This window comes from Taudactylus pleione, unplaced genomic scaffold (assembly GCF_031769625.1).
Source record: "Taudactylus pleione unplaced genomic scaffold, aTauple2 ptg000667l, whole genome shotgun sequence".
NCBI lineage: Eukaryota > Metazoa > Chordata > Amphibia > Anura > Myobatrachidae > Taudactylus > Taudactylus pleione.
Genome location: NW_028285069.1, coordinates 2,118,109 through 2,144,299, shown reverse-complemented (window position 1 = coordinate 2,144,299; position 26,191 = coordinate 2,118,109). Strand labels below are relative to the sequence as shown.

Here is a 26,191-nt window from a genome sequence, read left to right as displayed (position 1 = left end):
CTATCACTAGTGTGTGTGTGGGGGGGAGGGGGGGAGGCTTGCCTGCCTTTCTGGGGGGCTGGGAGAGGCACCTGAAATTGGGGATGCTCCCTGCCAAATCGGGAGGGTAGCCTGTCTGCATGTGGCCTCATAACATGGAGAGAGCTACTGTACAGTGAAGGAAGACTGCTGTACTTGGAAAGCTGCAATTGAGTAACCCCATTCACCTTAGTGGCATTAAAACATACCTATACCTACTCTACCATAATACTCTACAAGTACATCAGGATTTTGGACTGGGATTGGTAAGTATCGTCTCTGGGGGATCACTGAATCCCTAGAATGGACATTTTGTAAAGGTAGCATAAATGTAACACATTCCACTGCAGTTCTGAAAAAAGTAAAGTTGATTAAAGTATCACAGTGACTTAATGGGATATGCTATACATTAAAAAGATAGAATTTCATTTAGTTAAGTTACTATGACATCCCAGACCCATCCCAGGTATCAGGAGTGGTTTTATAAGAGAAAGAGGCCCATGTACACTGTGCAGTCTCTGTGTGCCCCCTCCACCTCCCGCCAGCGTATGCCCACGTAGTTTACAGCATACTTACCAACTTTAGAAAACTCCGGGAGCAGCCCTGAGAGGAGATTCTGCTGACAGGTTTGTGGGAGTGGGGCCAGTGGCATCACAAGGGGGGAGCTGGCCGCACCCAGGTGTCACCCGCCGAGGGGTGACACCATGGTGCAGACTCTCCCTCACTGACAGGAACCAGGTGCTGCACTGACGCAGGTACCTCCTGCACACCCCGCTCTCCCCCCAAGTAATGGCACTGGGGGTTCGGGCCACAAGGTCACGCCCCCTTTCAGAGTGACCACGCCCCCTTCTCGGCAGCCCTCCCCGCTTTGGGTGACACCACGGGGAGGGACACCACTGCATAGGGCCAGAATGTAAGTGTCATTGGGCCCGTAATTTGCGTCATTTTAGCCCCGCCCACTCTCTACGGACCAACAAAATCCTTGTAAAATCTCCGCATCCTGTCCACTTCACTAAGAATTGGGCAGTACGCGGGAAAGCTGCCTGCTCTTCAGGAGGTGTGGGGGGGGGGGGGCTTCCCAAAAAATCGAGAGCCTCCCGCAACTCCCGAGAGAGTAGGCAAGTATGGTTTACAGTGAATGCACAGATCTCTGGGAAAATGGCGCTGGTGCCCTTTTCCTGATGATTTCTCTATTGTGCATTCACTGATCTTCGGGTAATGGCTCCTGCGCGTTTTTTACGGGAATTACAGCAGTGTTGGCAGAGAGGTAAGTATATGCTATGGGTGCTGGCTGTGCGGTTCGGGCTCTTGTGCACCACACACCATGCACCCATCAGGGCCAGCCCCAGGTGTTGCCGTGCCCTGTGCGGAAAGGGACTCTGACGCCCCTCACCCTGCGCGCGACTGTGGGATGTGGCCTAATTACCATAGGCCATGCCCCCTAAGCGCCACTAATTGGGGGCGTGCCCATACGGCACGCCTCTCATTTAACGTCAGGCTGGGGCGAGTCCAGCACTCCTTCAGTAGCTGGGCAGCACACTCACTGACTGAATTCCTCTTCTCTGGGGCCGGCACCGCCGCACAGCTGCGGCGGTGGGGGTGCCCAACCTCCTGACCACTGACGGGACACTTCTGCCCACGGGTGGAACAGCGGGGCAGTGCCCGAAAAACGTGACTGTCCCGCTGAAAATCGGGATGGTTGGGAGGGGTGCGCCCTCTATGGGGTGGCACCCCTGTTCGACCGCACTGGTCAAACATACCTCGAGCTGGCTCTATAGATATGAACATGCCAGTCCTATGAGTATATATACAAATAGATAGAGAAGCACTTCTGTCCTAACATGGCAAAGTTATTTTGGGTATACTTTTCAACGCAATGATGCGTGGTCTTTGATACTGTAGTGATGTCATACAGTGAATAAGGGGGAGATGTGTCAAGCCTTGGAGAGAGAGAAAGTGGAGTTGTTCAAAGCAACCAATCAGCTTCTCTCATTTATCTAGCAGGATCTTTGCAATGACAGATGCTGATTGGTTGCTATAAGCCACTTCGCTTTATCTCTTTTGAAGGTTTGATACATCTCCCCCTATGCTGTATGTGCTCTTTGCATCCTTCCATCACTATTTCTCATTCTGACAATGTACATTTACTGTGTTGCGCTGAGTGAATCATATTCTCTTTGTCTTTCTTTTGCGTTCCATAGCGACATGGGTTGGAGGTGCCTACATCAATGGTACTGCAGAAATTGTCTATCTTCCGTCTAAAGGACTGGCCTGGGTTCATGCACCGCTAGGATTTGCTGCGACTTTCATTCTCGGTGAGCACAGCTTCTATTGGTTTTTACTGTTATTTCTTGTAGATGATATGTGAGTAGTGTGATAAAGAGCTAAGTGACACCCGCACCATGCATTTTTTTATTATATTTTTATTGCAGTTGCAACAAAATTTCACTGCATTACATTATTAAAGGATAGCAATCTGAACATGGCGTTAGCCCATTATAGCCTCAGGTCTAAATTTTGCAAAAGTACTGGGAGAGGGATCCATCGGATCCCTCTCCGGCACTCAGCACTAGTGCATGCATGGCCTGGAGACTGTGCATGTGCAGTAGTGCCCCCTGAAATTATAATTATCGGGTCTAAGACCTGATAATTGACAAATATGCCCCTTAGAAACTAAGGGCCTGATTCAGACCTGGTTGCTAGCTGCGGCCGCTCGCTCCTAGCATATGCAAATTCAGGTTAGTGGCGGCATGGCAGGCGTTCGCACGCCAAGGCATAAGCACGACCACTATCTCTTGGTAAGTGATCACCCACTAGCGCACGTCATCTCCAGGAAGTGTGTTAAAACATTGGTGCATGGAGGACCATCGGAAGCGATCGCAGCGCTTGTGGTTGACTCTACCCTCCCGAAAGCACTGCGAGCTCTTCAGTGTAAAAAAACAACCAAGTGACGTGTAGTAGGACGCATCTTTGCTAATTATTCACGCCCATAAAACCCCGTTTGGACACTCAGACACGCCTCCGTTCGCACATCCACTTCCCCGTTCACAGGCACCTTCCCCTGTTACCACCCACAAACGGCTCATTCTGTCATTCAGAGTAGCGGGTAGCCTGTGTACTACGAGCGCACAATTCCCCATCGCTGAGACTGGCTTGCGCACGTGCACTGCGAATTATACGCATGCGCAATCATACAATAAGCTTGTTAGAGTCCTGTTAGCATGGAATTACGCCTGTTATTATATTGTGCTGTTAGTCCATTTGTTAAAGAAACAAATACGCAGAGGTATATAACAGATGGCATGGACTGCCTCCATTGGTTGGGCGATGTACTGCAGCGACTCTTTAGCAGTGAAAGGGTAAATGATTAGTTTATATCTGAAATACTTTTCAAGTTGCTTCTTAAAAAAAACCGATGTGTATTGAAGTGCTGTAAGGCATAGAAAGAACAGGCTGTTCCGCTACATGTAGAGCTCGTGCTGTGCCTGCTGGGAGTAAGGAGCATCCGCCTGCTTCATGCATTTACCAGGCTTAAAGGGCCAAGTGGAGGGAGAGATGATGATGAGGAGAGCTATGAGCTATACTGAGCCCTTTTGCTGCAGAGTCGGGGCGACGTCTGAAAGCAATGCAAGATTTTACAGACTTCATTGTTCACCCAGAGGGCTCTATTTATTAACATTATTTTTACTAAAATAAAGTGAAAAAGGGTGTTTTCACACCCTTTTCACATTATTTTAGTTTCACCTGTAGTTATTACAGGGCAATTGGAGTAGAATTAGTAAAATTCGACTCCAACCCCTAATTATCACTTATTTTTAGTAATCAGATCGCATTTCCCATAATTGTAATCCGAAATGTGATCCGACCATAGTTACTAAAAATAAATTGTAAAAAAATACCGGGGGAAGCCCTGTGATAATAACGCCACCTGGAGGTGGCATTATCCAGGGTCTCCCCCGGTTACTGGGCTCCCACTCTGCTCTAACGGGGAGAGCAGAGGCGGGAGCTGGTACCAGTAATCAGCTATGTGGTCTAAACAGACCGCAAGCTGATTGCTGTAAAAAAAAGAAAAAAAAAAGAAAAATTTTTTTTTTACTTACCTGAATCCAGGGACCGGTGATCGGGCCTCCGGTGATGGCTCCTCTCTGGTCAGCTGGTCTCCCACAGTGCACTGCTGCCCGGTCATCAGGTGATCGGGCCCCAGTGCAGTATGGGAGATCACCTGATCGGGAAGCCCGGAGAAGATCACCGGAGGCCAGGAGGATGCAGGTAAGTGTAATGAAGGGGGGGGTCGAGGGGGTCCGCAATCGCGGGGGCGGGGCTTAGCACCAGGGGCGGGGCTTAGCATCGGTGGGGGGTAGCAGCGACGGTGGGTCGGCGCATGCGCGGGCTCTTAGTCGCGGTATTTTTTATGAAAATACCGCGACTAGAGTGTGGATGGGATCCGCAGGGACAGAGCTTTATCGCAAGCTCTGTCCCTGAAAGGGATTTATAGTAAATCCCCGTGATATTGCTTGAATTCGCAATGCGAATTCACTCGGTAATATGACACTACAATCCGCATTCAATATGCGGATTGTAGTAAATAGAGCCCAGAGCCACTTTACTTCTCCTAATTATACATTACACATGCAAGGTAATGTCGGAAAACCTGCAGAAAGCAGTGGTGGTATTACTTTCCATGGGCCTGATTCATAACCGCGCGCAATGCAGATGTTAAGGAGTTCGGTGATTTTCTGCAAGTGCGCAAAGATTCTCTTAACAGGATAAATGATGTTCATATGCTTAAGTAAAATGTCTAGAGCAGGGGTAGCCAACCTCGGTCCTCCAGAGCTACTAACACTTCACGTTTTCCAGACCACCTAGCTGGTGCACAGGTGTATTCATTACTCACTGACACATTTTAAAAGATCCACAAGTGGAGATAATTATTTCACTTGTGATTCTGTGAGGAGACCTAGAAAACATGCACTGTTAGTAGCTCTCGGGGACCAGGGTTGGCTACCTCTGATTTAGAGCAATTTCACTGCATTGCAGCTAAAATCATGTGCTCTCATTTCACTGACCAGGGCCAAAGCAGGTGTAATGGGGCAGCATTACTGTCTCACAGCACTGAGGTCATGGGTTTGATTCCCACCACGGCCCTACCTGTGTGGAGTTTGTATATTCTCCCTGTGCTTGCGTGGGTTTCCTCCGGGTGCTCCGGTTTCCTCCCACACACCAAAAATATACTGGTAGGTTTATTGGCTCCCAACACAAATTAACCCTAGTGTGTATGTGTGTGCGTATGTGATAGGGAATATAGATTGTATGCTCCACTGGGGCAGGAACTGATGTGAATGGTAAGATATTCCATTCACTAAAAGCGCTACGGAATAGGTGTGCGCTATATAAATTACTGGTAATAATAATAATAATAGCAGGGTTTTTCTGCACCCTATGCAAAGGACTCTCGTGAAGCAGCGATTCTGGCAGCAGTCATCCTGCGCGCTGGGGAAGGGGGGGCGCGATCAGGGAGATCGCTCCCCCCCCACAGACATAGGAGACTGCTGTGAGGGAGGCACGAGCAGTCTCTCATTGCAGCTGCTGTGAGAGGGGGGGGGGGGCGGCACCGGGCCCCTCAGGAAGCCCGGGTCCGGGTAATCTGTACCCGCTCCCCCCCTTTACAGGCTGTGTTAGAAAAATGACAGTTAGGAGCTGATTGGTTGTGCTTTTTCTCTCACAATTTTATCTCTCTCCAAGCTTTATTAAATCTCCCCCTTGGTTCTACTCGGAAGCCCAAAGTTCAAGTGTGTTCAGTTATCCGCAAAAGTGAACCGCTCATCTATAGTCTGAGAGGGGTACTTGACAAACAGGTGAGTGTGAGCCCCAGCTAGAGTAGACCTCCAAGGGTGTGATGAAGTGGTAGCAGCAAATGGACCACTCTTATCTTATTCACATGCCCCTACATATATGCAGTGTGTGGAATTACATAGGGGCCTATTCATCAACACTAAAATAACGTTTTTAAGAACATTTTCCTTAATTACCATTATTTTAGTATTCATGAAGACACTTAACACAGGAGATATCACTGATATCTCCTGGTTAAGTCCGCCTGTGTTAATTTCCACACTCTCCATACATTAGTACATTAGTATGGGGATATGGAAATTAGGCTATTCATCAAATTCCGAAAATGATGTATTTTCGGAATTTTATGGTGTCACTATGCGCCACTCTGAGGTGGCGTACAGCGGGTTACACTTACCTGCTGTCAGCTGGGCATGTCCTCCGCCGGCTCCCTCTGTCGCTCTGGTCCCTTCTCAGGCTCCGGCATCTGCTCTGTGTTCTCCCAGCATTGCAGCTGTGAGAACAAAATAAAGTTTAAAAAAAAAATAAAATAAAAATCTTCAGCTCCCTCTGCCTGTCCGTGCTGTCTGCTGCAGACCGAGGCCGGACGGGAGGTCAGGATCCGCGGCTACAGCCGGCCAGGTAAGTGAAAGGGGGTAGAGGGGGGGTGGACACAGAATTATCGCAGGTGTAATCTGTGCTGTGCATGCGCCGCTTTTGTAAATGTGATTACAGATGCGATAAAGGTATCTATAGGCAGGGAAAAGTATCTATTTCCCAAAAAGCTGTCATCGCAAAAATGACAGCTTTTCGGAATAGATAGTTATGGAGAGGAGGAATGATGAATTCCTCCGGTAATTAGGTAGATTATGCAAGTTCTAAGCCTAATTACCTCCAGAGAATTTTTAGATATAATGAATAGGCCCCAGAGTATTTTACCACTTATAAAAATGAACTACTTTAAAAAATGTAAATGTTTATTCCTCAATTCTTTAATAGATCACAGTTTAAAAAATATAAAAATGTGTTTATCCTGTTTAATTCCCAACAGTGGTTCCGTAATGTGTGCACGATCTTCAGTTACTGGTGTGCAGCAGTAATCTAATGCACGAGTTAAGTTGTAGGAGACAGGCCATTATTCTGCTGCTTTGTACTGTACATGATGATGCATGGAAATCATAATTTATCCAATTTAGCGCAGATCTGAAAAGCAATTAGTGCGTGAGAAACAGGAGAACGATTTTACTTAACCTTTCTGTGTCCCCAATAATACTGTATATTTGTCAGCATTGGGTAGGTAGCTTATATTATACACTGAAGTGGCAAAAATCATGGGATAGCAGTATGTAAAGGTAATGGTAGGTGGAGTCTCCATACTGTGACATCTTGGAAATGCCCAGACCTGCATCAGTTGTAATCTGACATCTCGTGAGTCAGTTTGAACATCGGCTAGGCTGCTCATGGCGTGGCGACGTGAATTATCAGAGTTCGAACGGGGCATGATAGTGGGTGCCCGACAGATGGGACATTTCATTTCCGAAGTTGTGTGGACATTCAACATTCCTTGAGCTACGGTGTCATGTCTGTACCGGGAATACCTCATGGAAGGCATTACCACCCACCTTGGACAGTGCAGTGGCTGACCATGGGTTAATGATCATGACCAGTGGCGCTTGGTCAGAATTTCCGTGGCAAATGTCAAGCGACACTGGCTCAAATCACATCCACATTCAATGCAGGAGGTACCAGAGACATATCCAGCTGGTCAGTGCAGCGTTCTTTACCTTCCATGGGATATGGGAGCAGAAGACCCACTAGAGTGTCCCGGTTAACACTACAACACCAGGCACAGTGCCTCACCTGGCCTCTGAAAGTGCACATATATGGACTCGAAGCTCATTCAGACCCACTCGCTATGGGTGATTGTTGCCCGTCTGTGCATGCGTCGCAGTGCGCGTGCGCGAGTCAGTCTGTGCGATTGGGAAGTGATCACTCGTAGCCTGCAGATGGAGCACTACTTTGAGTGACAGATAGTGCCGTTTGTGGGTGGTAACAGGGGAAGGTCCTTGAAAACGGGGAAGTGGATGTGTGAACGCAGGCGTGTTTGAGCGTCAAAACACCGTTCTTTGGGCGTGCATAATTAACATGGAAGCATCATAGTACACGTCACCTGGTTGTATTTCAGCCTGCAGTGATCGCAGTGCTTGCAGCGGGGTAGGGTCTATCTCAAGGGCTGCGAGCAGCTCCGATGGCTCTCAATGTTACTGATTAATCATACACTTCCGGGAGTTGACGTGTGCTTAGAATGAAAAGTGGGCGTCATTACACCGGCGTGCGATCGCTCTGCCGTCGCTCTCTAAGACATAGAGGGCGTCCTTAAGCCTGGCCATGCGATAGCGGAATTTGCATATTAAGTGGGTCTGAATGAGCTCCTCAGTTCACGCATGCACACTGACTAACACTGCCATGGAAAGTTCTGCTGTTAGTAATTAAGGGCGGAATCTGCAGTGTTAGGGATTGCGGAGGCGGCTGCTTTTCGGAGCAGCTGTCCCCACACTGGAGCAATTCTGAATTGCTCTGGTGATTTGGTATCCGATCCTGCAACCCGCTGCTAGTTGGATACTAAAGTATGAGGGCACTTTAGGCAGGCTTGCCTACCCTCCCGATTTGGTCGGGAGCCTCCCGAATATCGGGGGCCGCTCCCGACCCCCCGGAAAGGCAGGCAAGCCTCCCGGCTGCCGCCTGACCCCCCGACTACAAGTAGAAATCCCCCGCAGCGGGGGTCCCGATGACGCGATTAGCGCTAAATCGCGTCATCGTGGCTCTGCCCCCTGCTTCAGAATGCCTTTATTTTCGGGATTGTGATGAGGGGGTGGAGCCACGGTGATGTAATCGTGTAGACACGCCCTGGTCCCGCCCCCATTAGGCATCAGTGCCCGGTCACGCCCCCCGCTGTGTGCAGCCATTCAGCTCCCTCCCGGAAGGAGGGAGCTAAATGTCGGCAACTATGACTTTAGGGGCATATTGTGTCACAGTTGCAATCTTGTGCAAATCAAGGGGTTGTGAAATAGGGGATTGTTCTGCTTTATATAAGAGAGAGATTTAATCCATCCGACAGAGGAATATGTACACCAGCGATGTGGACTGTGAGGCGATTTAATCTTGGATTGATTAAAACGTATAACCTGATTGTTCTGATAGTGCAGATACGGCCTAATTGTATATTAATCACTGGCTTCCATGAAGGCGTTGAGGGAAAAAATTATATCTGTGCTGAACAAAGATTTTGAAATCCCTACCTGTGGTCCTGGGCTCTTGGTAGAAGGCTCTGTGAGCCTTTTCTATGTGTAGTTGTTGGACAGACCCTTAAACAGAACCCATGAATAAGTGAATAACACAAGCGCATCAGATAAGATTCTAGACTGGTACGGGGGAGAATAAATTCTGTACAACGTTGGTCTCTGCACATTACCGTATGTCGAAGATTTTTCTGCACACCAGCGTAGTTGGCGGTCGCAATGTGTCCATCCGGAGCACATATCGCAGCCATCTCGCTTACAAATTTTCATTTAGGAATCCAGTCTCCCTAAGTGGGTATGCAGGCTTGCCTACCCTCCCGATTTGGTCGGGAGCCTCCCAAATATCGGTTGCTGCTCCCGGCCCCAGGGGCGCCGAGACGGGGGAGGGAGTGGGTAAAAATGACCCGGGCTTGCTGGAGGGGCCCGGGTCCGTTACCCCTCCCCCCCTCTTTCATCACAGCAGCCCAGCACACGCTGCTGTGTGCTCAGCTGCACTGGGAGACTGCTCGCCGCTGCTATGAAGCAGCCACAGCAGTCTCCCATGCCTGTGGGGGGAGCGATCAAGCTGATCGCGCCCCCCACTGGTTATGCGCCGGGCTGAGGGGGCTCAGAGCGCCCCCCTCGCCAGCGCGCTGCGCTGTGAAACATGTTTTTTGTTTTGTTTTTCTCGAAGGAGGGCGTGACAATGCCTCCCGCAATTAGGCCACGCCCCCTTTACCCAGGCCCACTGCGGCTCTCGGCGGGCCTGCCCCCTGCACCCTTTATAAATATGCCCCTGGCACAAACATGTATGATATATATGAATTTAAGTCTAGCATAGAATATTCTTTGCAATAAAGACGTACTTAAAATGCAAAGAATCTGTATCGCCATCTAGTGGTCACAAGGGGAACTTTGTGGGTTTTTTTTTACTTTGTGCCATTGTGCTATAGGGGTCTGTTTATCATCACTTAATTTTCACAAAAGCAGGTGAAAATGCACATTTTCACCTGCAATTGTAAAAATTAAGGGGGTCATTCAGACCCACTCGCGAGCGGAAGTACGCTCGCAAGTGGGTCGATGTTCCCCACTGCGCATGTGCACGACGGAGGGAGCTCCGTCGTGCGCATGCGCGAGACCCGGCGAGCGACGGGCTTCCCATCGCTCGGGGTCTCGCACCAAAGGAGGCGTGCTGTCGATGTTGATTGACAGCACGCCCCCTTTGGTGGGCGTGCCGGGGGCGTGCCTGCCAGACGGAGGCGTTCCCATGGGAACGCCTACCGTCTGAAGCCGGCCCCACTGACATCACTAGTGATGTCAGTGGGAGTGATTTTGGCTCTGATAGAGCCAAAATCACTCCAGGGCTTGTGGCTGGGAAACCCGACCGCAGTGTTTCCCTCGCAAGTCCGATGGTCGCGATGGTCAAGACCATCGCGACCATCTTTTTGGACGCTCATATATGCTGTGGGTGGTGACCCACAGCTATACGAGCGTCCAGGAGGAGGCTCCATTTTAATGGAGGAGGGCCCTGATTCAGAGCGAGCGCTCTGGTCAGAGCATCCGGCTCTGAATCAGGCCCTAAGTTATCGGGCCATTCATTAAGAAAGTAAACCAGGAGATATCACAGATATCTCTTACTTACCTTCCTTTTGTGGAATGGCCCGCTGTCCCCATACACTAGTATGCGGATAGAATTCATCAAGCTCCGAAAATATAATATCTTCGGAGCTTGACTGCGGGAGCATTCGCCATCTGCAGATGGCGAATGCTCCTGCTCCGGCATCGCAACCCACTCCTTCCCTATGGGAATGAGGTCTGGATTGCGATTGAGGGATCCTTCCGGATCCCTCCGCCCCTGTCCAGCTCCTTCTGCCGGACGTCTGGGCGCTTGTGCGCATGTGTGACCTGTAGGTCACGCATGTACAGTCCCGTCACTGCTTCGATAGGAGCAGTGAAAAGATTCACTCCTCCAAAAAGGAGCAGTGAAGCGGCTAGCGGGGACAGCTGATTTTGCATCAGCTGTCACCGCGCCGGAGCATTGATTAATTGCATCGGTAGCTGCAGCGAGTCAGAATGTTAGTTATTAGGGTCCGTTCGGACCCCGACAATTAACATTATGAATAAGCCCCATAGAGGGCCTGATTCATGTTCAGTAGATGAGCAATTATTTTTGCAATTGCGCATGTGTGGAAAGTCCTGAAAACCCCTTCAACACAAGTGTTACAGAGCGCGAACGCAAATTGACGGATTGAAAATACTAAAGTTTTGCTACGGCATAATATATGTCTGAGCCATGATGTAACTGCCAACCAATATAAGCAGAGCGTTCGCAGTGAGCCAATCATAAGCAGTTCACTAGTGCTGAGAACGTCACTAACAGCTCAATCTTGCTCAATCTTGCCTACCCTCCCGATTCGGCCGGGAGCCTCCTGAAAATCAGGTGCCCACAGCCCCGGTAAGGCAAGCAAGCACCCCTCTGATCTCCCCCCCCCCACCCGTGGTCATGAGAGAATTCCCCGAATCTGTCCCCTCCCGGAAGGGGCAGCCAGAATATCGGCAACCCTGTAACAGCTATCTGAGCCGGTCCCTGAGTAAATCGTTTATGCCGGAATAATAAGGTTAAGTGGGAAATCCTGCTCACCCTGGCACTGTGCAAAGCCAATATTAAAACTAGGGGCCTGATTCAACAGCGGTCGTAATTCTGCGATTTACGCATATTGGGCAAATATTTACCATTGCACATGCGTGTAAGTAGCAATGCGCACATTTTGCGATCATTCCGCGATTACGGACGCACATTGGAATCATTCGCAAAGTGAATGTCATGTGGCCAGCATTCGGTGGAGGTAACAAGGGGTGCTTAGGTGAACGGAGGCATGTCTGACCGTTTAAACGCCATTCTGCGGTCGTTTCATGCGCCCTCTCTGCATGCGGGGAGAGCTGCAGTATCTGAGGCAGGTCAGACCAGCCGCAATTGCCGCATAGGGGTCCGATCTGTGTCGATGTTACCGATGTTTATGCAGGTATGCGACATCGGACGCAGATGAGAAGGCCCGGGTAAAGTTTACAACTATTAGCATATTTTCGCAGCTGCGTTCCGTGTGAAATCATAGCTGTTATGGCATTAGCGTCGTCTGCTGAACCATGGCCCTAAAAATAGCTCAAGCAAGGGTAATATTTTGAAGCTCTACCCCGATCTCCTCAGGTCTCCTTTGCACAATTATATCTACAAGCAGAAAAAGAGAACAAAATGCAAGTGCACACTCTAACCATGCTGAACCTAATAATATAACTGCTAAAGTGCATCAAAGAGGTTCTTAGCATAATAATGGCCATAGTTATGGGCCTGCCCACCGCATCCAGGTGACCTCTATCAGGTAGGTCCCTAACACTCCTATGGAACAAATACATCTAAACAGAGCCCTCTTGGATATTTTATAAACGTTGCGATTGCACAGACATTAACTTTGCATTTCACGGAACCCCCATATTCCATAAAACCTCCCTAAGAACACTACCCTGGCTATACTACCCGGACTAGGGCCACAGAACACCTGATTGTGCATTGATGTCCACATGCTACGTAGACCGCTGCATATGGCACAGATCTTACACAGTTCCCCATTTTGTACAGAACCCAGAACTCTGATGTGATGCTTCGGTACTGCAAAGACCCCTATATTGCTCTTACTCCTTCATATTGAACAAACCTGCCCACATATTACACAGGCCCTTGTCGAGAACCCCTAGACCCACTGCATCAGACACCCAATTGCTCTGAAAGGTAAGTGTTGTCTTAGTAAGATAAGTGCTGCCCAAGTGGTGCAATGAACCAGGCATGATGTGTGCTCTGTGTCCCGTTAGTGGATCCAGCTGGATGATCACTGCCTGGAGGCTCTTTGCTATTTGCTGTTATGCCTGCAACCTCTGCTTTGACAGATACAGGCTTGAGAGGACCAGGTCCCGTAAAAATGAATACTAAGTATCCTCTTGGTAATTAATGACTAAAGAACTTAGGGCCTGATTCACCACTGATAGCAACTGCGAATGCAATAGCGATTACGCACGCAGTTCCACTGCGATAGTATGCTAATCCATTGCGATTGCTATGCTGCCGCAGGATGCCCACTTTACCTTACACACATCCGTAATGTTTAGCAAGACTGCGAAACCACCGGTACAATCGAGTACCATCGCAGCCTCACGCACACTTGCACAAGCTCTGACCTCACTCAGGAATTGCTAACTTCAGCGCACGCTATAAGTCCTCAAGCTGCGTACGGCATCGCAGTGGCTAATTTATGCACGCCCCTGTAACGGCGTTCAAACGCACTGGCACGCCTGCGTCACCACCCACAAACAGCACTTCCTGTCAATCACTCTGCAATGGGTCTTCGTGGTCACTTGCGACGCGGCTCGCGCACTGCGATGCATACGCATGCGCAGAACACAACAATCGGCCAATTGCGTGTGTAACCGCAGTTGCGAGCGGTAATAAATCAGGCCCTTAGTACACCACAAAGAATAATACAATTGTGTGTTGACTGTTCTTGTGCATGAATATCTCGTGTTAGTTACCTCATTACCTCATCTTGTCCTATCTTGCAGGTGCGCTGTTCTTTGTCAAGCCAATGAGATCTAAAAACTATGTGACAATGATGGATCCTCTGCAGGAAGCATTTGGGGACACAATGGGAAGTATTCTGTTTATTCCACCACTTCTGGGCGACATTTTTTGGTTTGCATCAATTTTGGCCTCTTTAGGTGAGTCCACGTAACTTTATGAATAAATAGTCCTACAAGGTACGTCCAGCTTAAGACATGCACAGGCGCCCCTGACTGCCAATGGCTCCCGCTGCGGAGGGCAGAGGGTGAGGAGGCGAGACGCAGTGTGACGGGAGCCAAACGATAGACGTTGAAGCCGTGGTGATGAGTGTAGGGGGAGGAGGAGACACACGAGTGCTTGGTACAATATACTAGTAAATACATAAGTAATGCAGACCCCAGAGGGCAGTACAGCATATCATTTTGAAAATTAAATACAGTTTAGGGGCATATACTGTTCTGAAATCTATATTGTACCATATGGGTTCCGTTACCTTTGCACCAAGTCTGAGGGACCTATTTATTAGAAATGATTGCATTGATAACTGTGAATTTTATCAAAACTGATTACGTGATAAACAATTACACATCGCTCGCATATCAAACAAATCAGGGACGTGCAGTCAAGGTGGGCAGGGGAGGCAGAGCCTCCCCTGTCATACTCCTGAGATTTGATATAAAAATGATTAGAATAATACAAAGAAGACATTTATAACTTAAAAACCTCTTCTTTGTTTATTGTAATAATTTGTATAATAATACTCACCAGCTTTGAGGAGACAAGAGATGAGGCAGCAACAGCTCAGCCTAGCTTCTGTATACTCAGACACTGCTTGCAGAGCTGGGGGCGGGGCCACACCATGGGCAGTAAACTGCACAGAAAATGAGCTGATAGAGGCATGCCTCTGACTATGGTGGGCGTGCCTTGAGGACTGATGGACATCTTGCATGTGTCATCTGACCAGGAAGTGCACTGCAGTGTTTAGAGATTGGAGCTCAGTCAGCAGCAGTAAGAGAAGACTCAGTGATGCAGGTAGGAGAATCAATGGACACTGAATCTTAGAGTAGTGAGGGAAGAATTACAGTGAGTAGGGGGTGAGACAGGCTCCCAGCACTCAGACCCATCTCCATGTGTGCTTTCCCAGCCATTGACCTCACTGCACGTCACTGAAACAAATATCACCTGAACAGCATGATGTTTTGGTTTTGGATCTGGATCTCCCCTGGTTTTGGATTTTAATCTGGTTTTGGATTTTTTTCCTTGGTGTTTTTTGTTTTCGTGTTTTGGATCTGGATTTTTTTCTTAAAAAACCATAAAAACAGCTAAAATCACATAAAATGTGCCTGTTTTTGTTCCTACAGTATAATTAACCTCAATAACATTTATTTCCAGTAATTTCCAATCAATTTTGACCACCTCACAATATTATTTGCTTCATCTAGTTAAGGCCAAAAGGTTGCATCCAGCTAGCTGGCTGACTAAGCTAAGTGACACAGTGGGCGGCACTAACATGTGGCAGTTCAGCTTCTAATTTCCAACACGGATATAGTGTGTTATACAGTGTGGGTTGGATACACCAATAGTGCACTTACTGTGACAGCAGTGTCGGCAGAGCGGGGTTGCTGACGGTGTCCTCAGTACATGGAATGGCAGTGCTGCAGTGCTGGCAGTGTTCTCAGTGAAGGGTACCGGTGATGTCGGCAGTGCGGGGGTGCCAGCGGTGTCTTTAGTGCAGGTTAGCTGGCTGTGTCGGCAGTGCGGGGGTGCCAGCGGTGTCTTTAGTGCAGGTTTACTGGCTGTGTCGGCAGTGCTTGGGTGCCAGCGGTGTCTTTAGTGCAGGTTTGCTGGTTATTTCGGCAGTGCGGGGGTTGCTGGCGGTGTCCTCAGTACATGGAATGGCAGTGCGGGGGTGCCAGCGGTCTCTTTAGTGCAGGTTTACTGGCTGTGTCGGCAGAGCGGGTGTGCCAGCAGTGTCCTCAGTGCAGGTTTGCTGACTGTGTCGGCAGTGCAGGGGTGTTGTCAATGGAGGGTGTCGGCAGAGCGGGGGTGCCAGCAGTGTCCTCGGTGCATGTGTGCTGACAGTGTCGGCAGTGCAGGGGTGCTGGTGGTGTCCTCAGTGTGGGAGTGTCGTCAGTGTCGGCAATGTGGGGGTCGCTGATGGTGTCCTCAGTACGTGGGGCAGCAGTGCAGGAGTGTCGGCATCTGTGGTGTCGGCAGCGGGGGATGCTGCCAGTGGCGGTGCCGGCTGTGTCAGGCGGCGGGGGATGGTGGGCGCCATCTTTTTCTCTTTGCTAGTGCATTTTCAATGGGCTTAACGCTGAATGGCTGAGAGCCGTGACAGACGGCTCTTTCAGCCAATCAACGTTAAGCCCGCTCAAAACAAAACCTCGCGACCCGACAGCGGGGTCGCGAGGTTTTGCCTTGGGTGAGGGATCCTGGGCAGGCAGGGAGATCTGAGCATCGCTCGGATTGCCCCGGATCCCCTAAATTCGGGTGGGTTCGGATCTCTGAGATCTGAACCCGCTCATCTCTACACAGCTGTCACTTTCATTATTTGAAATATTGTTGAAGTCAAGTATTAAAACATAAAACACTCACATTAACAGCACTGGGCCTGATTCAGACCGCACGTAATGCGACGTTCATGGAGTTCAGCGAGTTTCTGCTACTACATGAGTGCGAAAACCCCTAAAAAATCATAGGGCGCATGCATTACACAGAGAGGCGCTGTTGTAATTGGGACGCACTGTATCTGAAATATGTTGGAAAACTGCGTATCTGGAAGTTGACTGGGAGGAGGCTAAGCGGATGCATTGAAATGCAGAGCTGTGCTAATGAGAGACAGAGCTGTGCTAATGAGAGACAGAGCTGTGCTAATGAGAGACAGAGCTGTGCTAATGAGAGACAGAGCTGTGATAAAGAGAGACAGAGCTGTGATAAAGAGATGCAGAGCTGTGCTAACGAGATGCAGAACTGTGATAAAGAGATGCAGAACTGTAATAATGAGATGCAGAACTGTGATAAAGAGATGCAGAACTGTGATAAAGAGATGCAGAACTGTGATAATGAGATGCAGAACTGTGATAAAGAGATGCAGAGCTGTCATAACGAGATGCAGAACTGTCATAACGAGATGCAGAGCAGTGATAACAAGATACAGAACTGTGATAGAGAGACACAGGGCTGTGATAACTAAAGAGATGCAGAGCTGTGATAATGAGCTGCAGAACTGTGGTACAGAGATGCAGGGCTGTGATAACTAAAGAGATACAGAGCTGTAATAAATAAAGAGATGTGATACATAAAGATATGCAGAGCTGTGATACATAAAGAGATGCAGAGCTGTGATACATATAGAGATGCAGAGCTGGGATACATATAGAGATGCAGAGCAGTGATACATAAAGAGATGCAGAGCTGTGATACATAAAGAGATGCAGAGCTGTGATACATAAAGAGATGCAGAGCAGTGATACATAAAGAGATGCAGAGCAGTGATACATAAAGAGATGCAGAGCTTTGATATAGTAAAGAGATGCAGAGCTGTGATACATAAAGAGATGCAGAGCAGTGATACATAAAGAGATGCAGAGCTTTGATATAGTAAAGAGATGCAGGGCTGTGATACATAAAGAGATGCAGAGTTTTGATATAGTAAAGAGATACAGAGCTGAAATAAATAAATAAAGAGATGCAAAGCTGAGATAAATAAAGAGATGCAGAGCAGTGTAATAGTAAAGAGATGCAGAGCTGTAATAAATAGATGCAGAGCAGTGATATAGTAAGGAGATGCAGAGCTGTGATAAATAAAGAGATGCAGAGCAGTGAAACATGCAGAGCTGTAATAAAGAGATCCAGAGCTGTAAAAACGAGATGCAGAGCTGTGATAAATAACGAGATGCAGAGCTGTGATATAGGGGCCTATTCATCATCATCATCATCACTTAATTTCTACAAAAGCATTTTCACTGCAATTGTAGAAATTAAGTTTTTGGGCCATTGATCAAGAAGGTAAAACAGGATAAATCACAGATCGCGGATATCTCCTACTTACCTTCATCTTGCAGAATGGCCCGCTGTCCCCATAGACTAGTATGGGGACAGAATTCATCAAGCTCGGAATATACAATATTCAGATGAGATCGGTCTGAAATTCTGACGCCGGAAGACCGGCAGCAGTGAAGATCCTGGCAGCTCCAAAGGTAAGTATTTACTAACCCTACTCCCAGCCCCAACCCTAACCCTCCTTTAGGGGTGCCTAACCCTAACCTCCCTCCCTAGTGCCTAGGGTGCCTAACCCTAACCCAGGGGCGGATCCAGACTTTACTTTTAGAGGGGGCGGTTTAAGAATACAATGCCCACAGTAGTAGTGCTCCTTATGCAATTCCCCCTGTAGTTGTGCCCATTACGCAGTTCCCCCTTTAGTAGTGCGGTGCCACTTTATGCAATGCCCCCGTAGTTGTGCCCAATATGCAATGCCCCCTGTATTAGAGCCCATTATGCAATGTCCCCTGTATTATAGCCCTATATGATATGCCTACTGTATTAAAGCCCATTATGCAATGCCTCCTGTATTAGAGCCCCTTACGCTGTGCACCCAGTGGTGCCCTTTAAGCAGTGCCCCCTGTAACGCCCCTTATACAATGTCCCCAGTAGTGCCCCTTATACAGTACCACCAGTAGTGCCCCTTATACAGTACCCCCAGTAGTGCTCTAATGCAGTGCCCCCAGTAGTGTCCCTTATACAATACCCACAGGAACTCCCCTTATGCAGTGCCCCCAATGTTGTGCCCCTATACAGAACCCCCAGTAGTGTCCCTTATACAATACCCCCATGAGCTCCCCTTATGCAATGCCCCCAATGCTGTGCCCCCAGTAGTGCCCTTACTGTGCCCCTATACAGTACCCCCAGTAGTGCCTCTATGCAGTGGCCTCAGAATGCCCCCAGTAATGCCCCTTATGCTGTGCAGTATTACTTACCTCTTCACGATGTCTAGGCTGGCGCGCACCTCCTTCTTCTTCTTTCCCTTCCAGGAACACTAGCGGAGCCGGCGTACCTCGTACATGATGATGTCACCTCGGCCGGGGTCCAGGCAGAGTCACACACAGGCACAGAGAGATACTCTGTGCCTGAGTGTGGCTCTGAATGTCAGCCGCGGTGAGAGAACGGACTGGCCCCCGACGGCAGCGTGCAGGGGTCGGCGGTGGTGCCGGGGAAGGGGGAAGCTGCCGTAGTGGATGTGTTGGCCGCACCCCCCTAGTGACGCCACTGGGGAGGAGATAGGGGAGGGGGACCCACGGGACACTATGATGGGCCGGCAGCAGCAGCGATGTGTGAGTCATCGCTAACACTGCAGGCTTTCTGACACTGACTGTATAAGGGGACTGAGCTTCGGGCTTTCTGTACGGGGGGCGATCGCCCTTATCGCCCCCCCCCTGGATCCGCCACTGCCCTAACCTCCCCTTCCCCTAGTCTAAACCTAACCCTCCCGGGGGGTGCCTAACCCTAAGTCCCCCCCGGGAGCCCTAAAACCTAACCCTCCCCCCCACGGCTGTCCATGCCCGGCTTACCTTCATTTGGTATGCCAGGCGTTGGGCTCCTGGCGTAGGTCTAATGGCAGGCTTCAGGATTTCGACACCTGTCATTAGTACCTTGCCGGGATTTGACAGTCGGGAATCCGGCGGTCGGCATTTCGACCGTCGGTTTCCTGACTGCATCCCATGGCATTTGCTCCCGCTTGTGTATTGCAACTTGTGGTTGCGAAGAGGGATCTTGTCCGGCTCCTTCCGCCGGACGTCGGGGCTCTTGTGCGTACGCGTGATCTGTAGGTAACGCACGTGCACTTGTCTCACAGCTCCAAAAGGAGCAGTGAAAAGATTAAAAACACTTCAGGGAGGCAGCTGATTTTTGGATCAGCTGTCTCTGTGCAATGAAAATGCAGAGTGAGAGTGAGAAGCAGCTCAGAGTAACACTTGATTATTTGCCCAGTGCCTGTAACTGTGCAGCGCAAGGAGAGTCTGATAAATGAAGAATGTGGAATGAAATGATGAGATAAGTGCTGTGCAGGAGGAGAAGGAGAGTCTGATAAATGAAGAATGTGGAATGAAAAGATGAGATAAGTGCTGTGCAGGAGGAGAAGGAGAGTCTGATAAATGAAGAATGTGGAATGAAATGATGAGATAAGTGCTGTGCAGGAGGAGAAGGAGAGTCTGATAAACGAAGAATGTGGAATGAAATGATGAGATAAGTGCTGTGCAGGAGGAGAAGGAGATTGAGATTTTTTTCATTTATTATTTTGCAACCAAGTAAAGTGCTGGAGGAGTCATGTAACAAAGAGAACATCGGGTTTGTTTCAGAGTTGTACAAAACCTGATGGTTTGCTTGTGATTCCGATTGTTCGAGATCTGCCTATGCGCAGTTTCTGTACTACACATGTGCAGGTCTCTTTCTGCGACTACGGACGCAGTGCCCCTAAGTGGCAGCATGATTGACATGATGCAGCGTTTTGGGACACAACACTCTGCCCCAATGGAGTTTACAAACTTTATTCCTTATCAGATGGACAAACATACACATGGGTTAATTGTTTTGCCAGCAGCCAATTAAGCTACTAAAATGTTTTTGGGGTGTGGGAGGAAAGCAGAGGAAACCGGCGCATACACAGGGAGAGCATTCAAACTTCATACAGATCGGCCAAGACCGGAAGTTGAACTCCTGACATCAGTTTTGTGAGCCGGCAGTAATGCTCAGGGACGTAACTAGGGGTGTGCGAGCAGTGTGGCCACACGGAGTGCAGAGCTCTGTTGGCGGCATCCTGGCTCTCCCACGGCTAGCACCTGCAGACAGCATCTCTGCAGCAGTGCCGTCTGGAACGTCCTTAAGACACTTCAGACATGCACACTGCTGCACTTACAGCAAACCGGAGCATCGCAGCATTGATGTAATTCTCTGCAATTGTGGACCCGCTCCATCCCTATGACATCACACAGAGGGGCCGTGGCCTGCACAGGGTGCCAGGAGCCCTAGTTATGGCAATGGTAATGCTGACCACCAGGGCCGGCTCCAGGGTTAGTCGCACCCTGTGCCGGCCGGGTGTACTGGAAAATTGGGTTGTGGCTTAATTAACATACGCCACACCCCTTAAGTGATGTTATTTGGGGGCGTGCCCACATGGCACGCCTCCTGTGTAACGTCAGGCTGGGGGAAGCCCAACACTCGTCACTAGCTGGGCTTCCCCCAGCCCTCTCCCGGCACTGAATGGATGCCGCGCGTATGCATGCAGCATCCATTCAGCCTCCAGGATCCAGCAGCGCTGCGGGTGGGGGTACCCAACCTCCCGACCAGACCACCCGCAGGCCACTTTGGCCCACGGGTGGAACAGCGGGACAGTGCTGTCCCACTGAAATCGGATTGTTGGGAAGGGGTGCGCCCTCTATAGGGTGGCGCCCCTGTTTGATCGCACTGGTCGAAAACACAAAGAGCCGGCTCTGCTAGCCACTACACCTACCATGCTATTTCATCCCAGCTACACACTGACAAGGGGTTACAGAAATACAGAGGAAGCCAAAATGTTGCTGTCGTGGAACTACAAGTCCCAGCGTGAAAGTACAGTATGAAGATGCTTCAACACATATTGAATTACAATCCCAGTATGCTACTTAATAATAAAATTCAGGCAACCTGTGACTCCGTAACAGCTATTGCTGGAGACACATATTTTGCCTTTCTTTTATTAATAAATAGCATTCTGGTACTTGTAGTTCAATATACAGTAGCTGTAACAACTTCCTATTTTTGTAATACTGCACAGACAATTATTAATATTGTTTATTTTTATAGTGTCAGTCATATTATGCAGCGCTGCAACGAGAATATGTCATCTTTCACACAAGTCCTTCTACCATTGCAGCGCACAGCCCCCGGCAAGCACACACATATACGGTATAATAGGGTCTATTATAAATGTGTTGGATCTGTAGCATTTTACACCCATTCCTATTTGTTTTTACAGGAGCCACTGTCAGTGTTATCCTGGATGTCAAAGGCTTCTTATCTATAATCATATCTGCTTGCACAGTTATTCTGTATACTATACTTGGAGGTCTCTATTCAGTCGCTTACACAGATGTTATCCAGCTGCTCTTCATGATAATCAGTCTGGTGAGTAAAATTCCACTTTGAAAAGTGATAAAGAAGTAAACCCAATATTGCACAGACCTGCACAGAAACCCCTCAGGCCCATTACATAAGACCCCATATTGCACAGACCTGCACAGAAACCCCTCAGGCCCATTACATAAGACCCCATATTGCACAGACCTGCACGTATACCCCTCAGCCTCATTACATAAGACCCCATATTGCACAGACCTGCACGGAAACCCCTCAGCCTCATTACATAAGACCCCATATTTGCACAGACCTGCACAGAAACCCCTCAGGCCCATTACATAAGACCACATATTGCACAGACCTGCACAGAAACCCCTCAGGCCCATTACATAAGAACCATATTGCACAGACCTGCACGTATACCCCTCAGCCTCATTACATAAGACCCCATATTGCACAGACCTGCACGGAAACCCCTCAGCCTCATTACATAAGACCCCATATTGCACAGACCTGCACCGGAAACCCCTCAGGCCCATTACATAAGACCCCATATTGCACAGACCTGCACCGAAACCCCTCAGCCCCGTTACTTAAGACCCCATATTGCACAGACCTGCACAGAAACCCCTCAGCCCCGTTACTTAAGACCCCATATTGCACAGACCTGCACTGAAAACCCTCAGCCCCGTTACTTAAGACCCCATATTGCACAGACCTGTATGGAAACCCCTCAGCCTCATTACATAAGACCCCATATTGCACAGACCTGCACGGAAACCCCTCAGCCTCATTACATAAGACCCCATATTGCACAGACCTGCACCGAAACCCCTCAGGCCCATTACATAAGACCCCATATTGCACAGACCTGCACAGAAACCCCTCAGGCCCATTACATAAGACCCCATATTGCACAGACCTGCACAGAAACCCCTAAACCTCATTACATAAGACCCCATATTGCACAGACCTGCACAGAAACCCCACAGGCCCATTACATAAGACCCCATATTGCACAGACCTGCACGGATACCCCTCAGCCTCATTACATAAGACCCCATATTGCACAGACCTGCACAGAAACCCCTCAACCCCATTACATAAGACCCCATATTGCACAGACCTGCAAAGAAACCCCTTCAGGCCCATTACATAAGACCCCATATTGCACTGACCTGCACAGAAACGCCTCAGGGCCAATACATAAGACCCCATATTGCACAGACCTGCACAGAAACCTCTCAGCCCCATTAAATAAGACCTCATATTGCACAGACCTGCATGGATATCCCTCAGCCTCATTACATAAGACCCCATATTGCACAGACCTGCACAGAAACCCCTCAGGCCCATTACATAAAACCCCATATTGCACAGACCTGCACAGAAACCTCTCAGCCCCATTAAATAAGACCTCATATTGCACAGACCTGCATGGATATCCCTCAGCCTCATTACATAAGACCCCATATTGCACACACCTGCACAGAAACCCCTCAGGCCCATTACATAAGACCCCATATTGCACAGACCTGCACAGAAACCTATCAGCCCCATTAAATAAGACCCCATATTGCACAGACCTGCATGGATAAACCTCAGCCTCATTACATTAGACCCCATATTGCACAGACCTGCACAGAAACCCCTCAGCCCCGTTACTTAAGACCCCATATTGCACAGACCTGCACAGAAACCCCTCAGCCCCGTTACTTAAGACCCCATATTGCACAGACCTGTATGGAAACCTCTCAGCCTCATGACATAAGACCCCATATTGCACAGACCTGCACAGAAACCCCTCAGCCTCATTACATAAGACCCCATATTGCACAGACCTGCACAGAAACCCCTCAGCCTCATTACATAAGACCCCCATATTGCACAGACCTGCACAGAAACCCCTCAGCCCCATTACATAAGACCCCATATTGCACAGACCTGCACAGAAACCCCTCAGGCCCATTACATAAGACCCTATATTGCACAGACCTGCACGGAAACCCCTCACCCCATTAAATAAGACCCCATATTGCACAGACCTGCACAGAAACCCCTCAGCCTCATTACATAAGACCCCATATTGCACAGACCTGCACAGAAACCCCTAAGCCTCATTACATAAGACCCCATATTGCACAGACCTGCACGGATACCCCTCAGCACATAAGACCCCATATTGCACAGACCTGCACCGAAACCCCTCAGGCCCATTACATAAGACCCCATATTGCACAGACCTGCACAGAAACCCCTCAGCCTCATTACATAAGACCCCATATTGCACAGACCTGCACCGAAAACCCTCCGGCCCATTACATAAGACCCCATATTGCACAGACCTGCACAGAAACCCCTAAGCCTCATTACATAAGACCCCATATTGCACAGACCTGCACAGAAACCCCTCAGGCCCATTACATAAGACCCCATATTGTACAGACCTGCACGGATACCCCTCAGCCTCATTACATAAGACCCCATATTGCACAGACCTGCACAGAAACCCCTCAGCCCCATTACATAAGACCCCATATTGCACAGACCTGCACAGAAACCCCTAAGCCTCATTACATAAGACCCCATATTTCACAGACCTGCACCGAAACCCCTCAGGCCCGTTACATAAGACCCCATATTGCACAGACCTGCACAGAAACTCCTCAGCCTCATTACATAAGACCCCATATTGCACAGACCTGCATAAAAACCCCTCAGCCTCATTACATAAGACCCCATATTGCACAGACCTGCACAGAAACCCCTCAGCCCCATTACATAAGACCCCATATTCCACAGACCTGCACAGAAACCCCTCAGGCCCATTACATAAGACCCCATATTGCACAGACCTGCACGGAAACCCCTCACCCCATTAAATAAGACCCCATATTGCACAGACCTGCACGGAAACCCCATAGCCTCATTACATAAGACCCCATATTGCACAGACCTGCACAGAAACCCCTCAGCCTCATTACATAAGACCCCATATTGCACAGACCTGCACGGATACCCCTCAGCACATAAGACCCCATATTGCACAGACCTGCACCGAAACCCCTCAGGCCCATTACATAAGACCCCATATTGCACAGACCTGCACAGAAACCCCTAAGCCTCATTACATAAGACCCCATATTGCACAGACCTGCACAGAAACCCCTCAGGCCCATTACATAAGACCCCATATTGCACAGACCTGCACGGATACCCCTCAGCCTCATTACATAAGACCCCATATTGCACAGACCTGCACAGAAACCCCTCAGCCCCATTACATAAGACCCCATATTGCACAGACCTGCACAGAAACCCCTCAGCCTCATTACATAAGACCCCATATTGCACAGACCTGCACAGAAACCCCTCAGCCCCATTACATAAGACCCCATATTGCACAGACCTGCACAGAAACCCCTCAGCCTCATTACATAAGACCCCATATTGCACAGACCTGCACCGAAACCCCTAAGCCTCATTACATAAGACCCCATATTGCACAGACCTGCACAGAAACCCCTCAGGCCCATTACATAAGACCACATATTGCACAGACCTGCACGGATACCCCTCAGCCTCATTACATAAGACCCCATATTGCACAGACCTGCACAGAAACCGCTCAGCCCCATTACATAAGACACCATATTGCACAGACCTGTACAGAAACCCCTTCAGGCCCATTACATAAGACCCAATATTGCACTGACCTGCACGGATATCCCTCAGCCTCATTACATAAGACCCCATATTGCACAGACCTGCACAGAAACCCCTCAGGCCCATTACATAAGACCCCATATTGCACAGACCTGCACAGAAACCTCTCAGTCCCATTAAATAAGACCTCATATTGCACAGACCTGCATGGATTTCCCTCAGCCTCATTACATAAGACCCCATATTGCACAGACCTGCACAGAAACCTCTCAGCCCCATTAAATAAGACCTCATATTGCACAGACCTGCATGGATAACCCTCAGCCTCATTACATTAGACACCATATTGCACAGACCTGCACAGAAACCCCTCAGCCCCGTTACTTAAGACCCCATATTGCACAGACCTGTATGGAAACCCCTCAGCCTCATTACATAAGACCCCATATTGCACAGACCTGCACAGAAACCCCTCAGCCCCATTACATAAGACCCCATATTGCACAGACCTGCACAGAAACCCCTCAGCCCCATTATGTAAGACCCCATATTGCACAGACCTGCACAGAAACCCCTCAGGCTCATTACATAAGTCCCTATATTGCACAGACCTGCACGGAAACCCCTCAGCCCCATTAAATAAGACCCCATATTGCACAGACCTTCACAGAAACCCCTC

General features: G+C 49.0%; 1 protein-coding gene across 1 annotated transcript in view; it reads left to right on the top strand.

Annotated features, from left to right (window-relative positions):
- The window catches only part of LOC148478266 (high affinity choline transporter 1-like), a 62,346-nt gene that overhangs the window by 19,756 nt on the left and 16,399 nt on the right, over positions 1-26,191 (top strand). Inside the window, exons 2-4 of the mRNA XM_088455732.1 lie at positions 2,220-2,333; positions 13,737-13,892; positions 21,746-21,894. Coding sequence (XP_088311858.1) covers positions 2,220-2,333; positions 13,737-13,892; positions 21,746-21,894 — 419 coding nt within the window. The remainder of the gene's footprint in view (positions 1-2,219; positions 2,334-13,736; positions 13,893-21,745; positions 21,895-26,191) is intronic.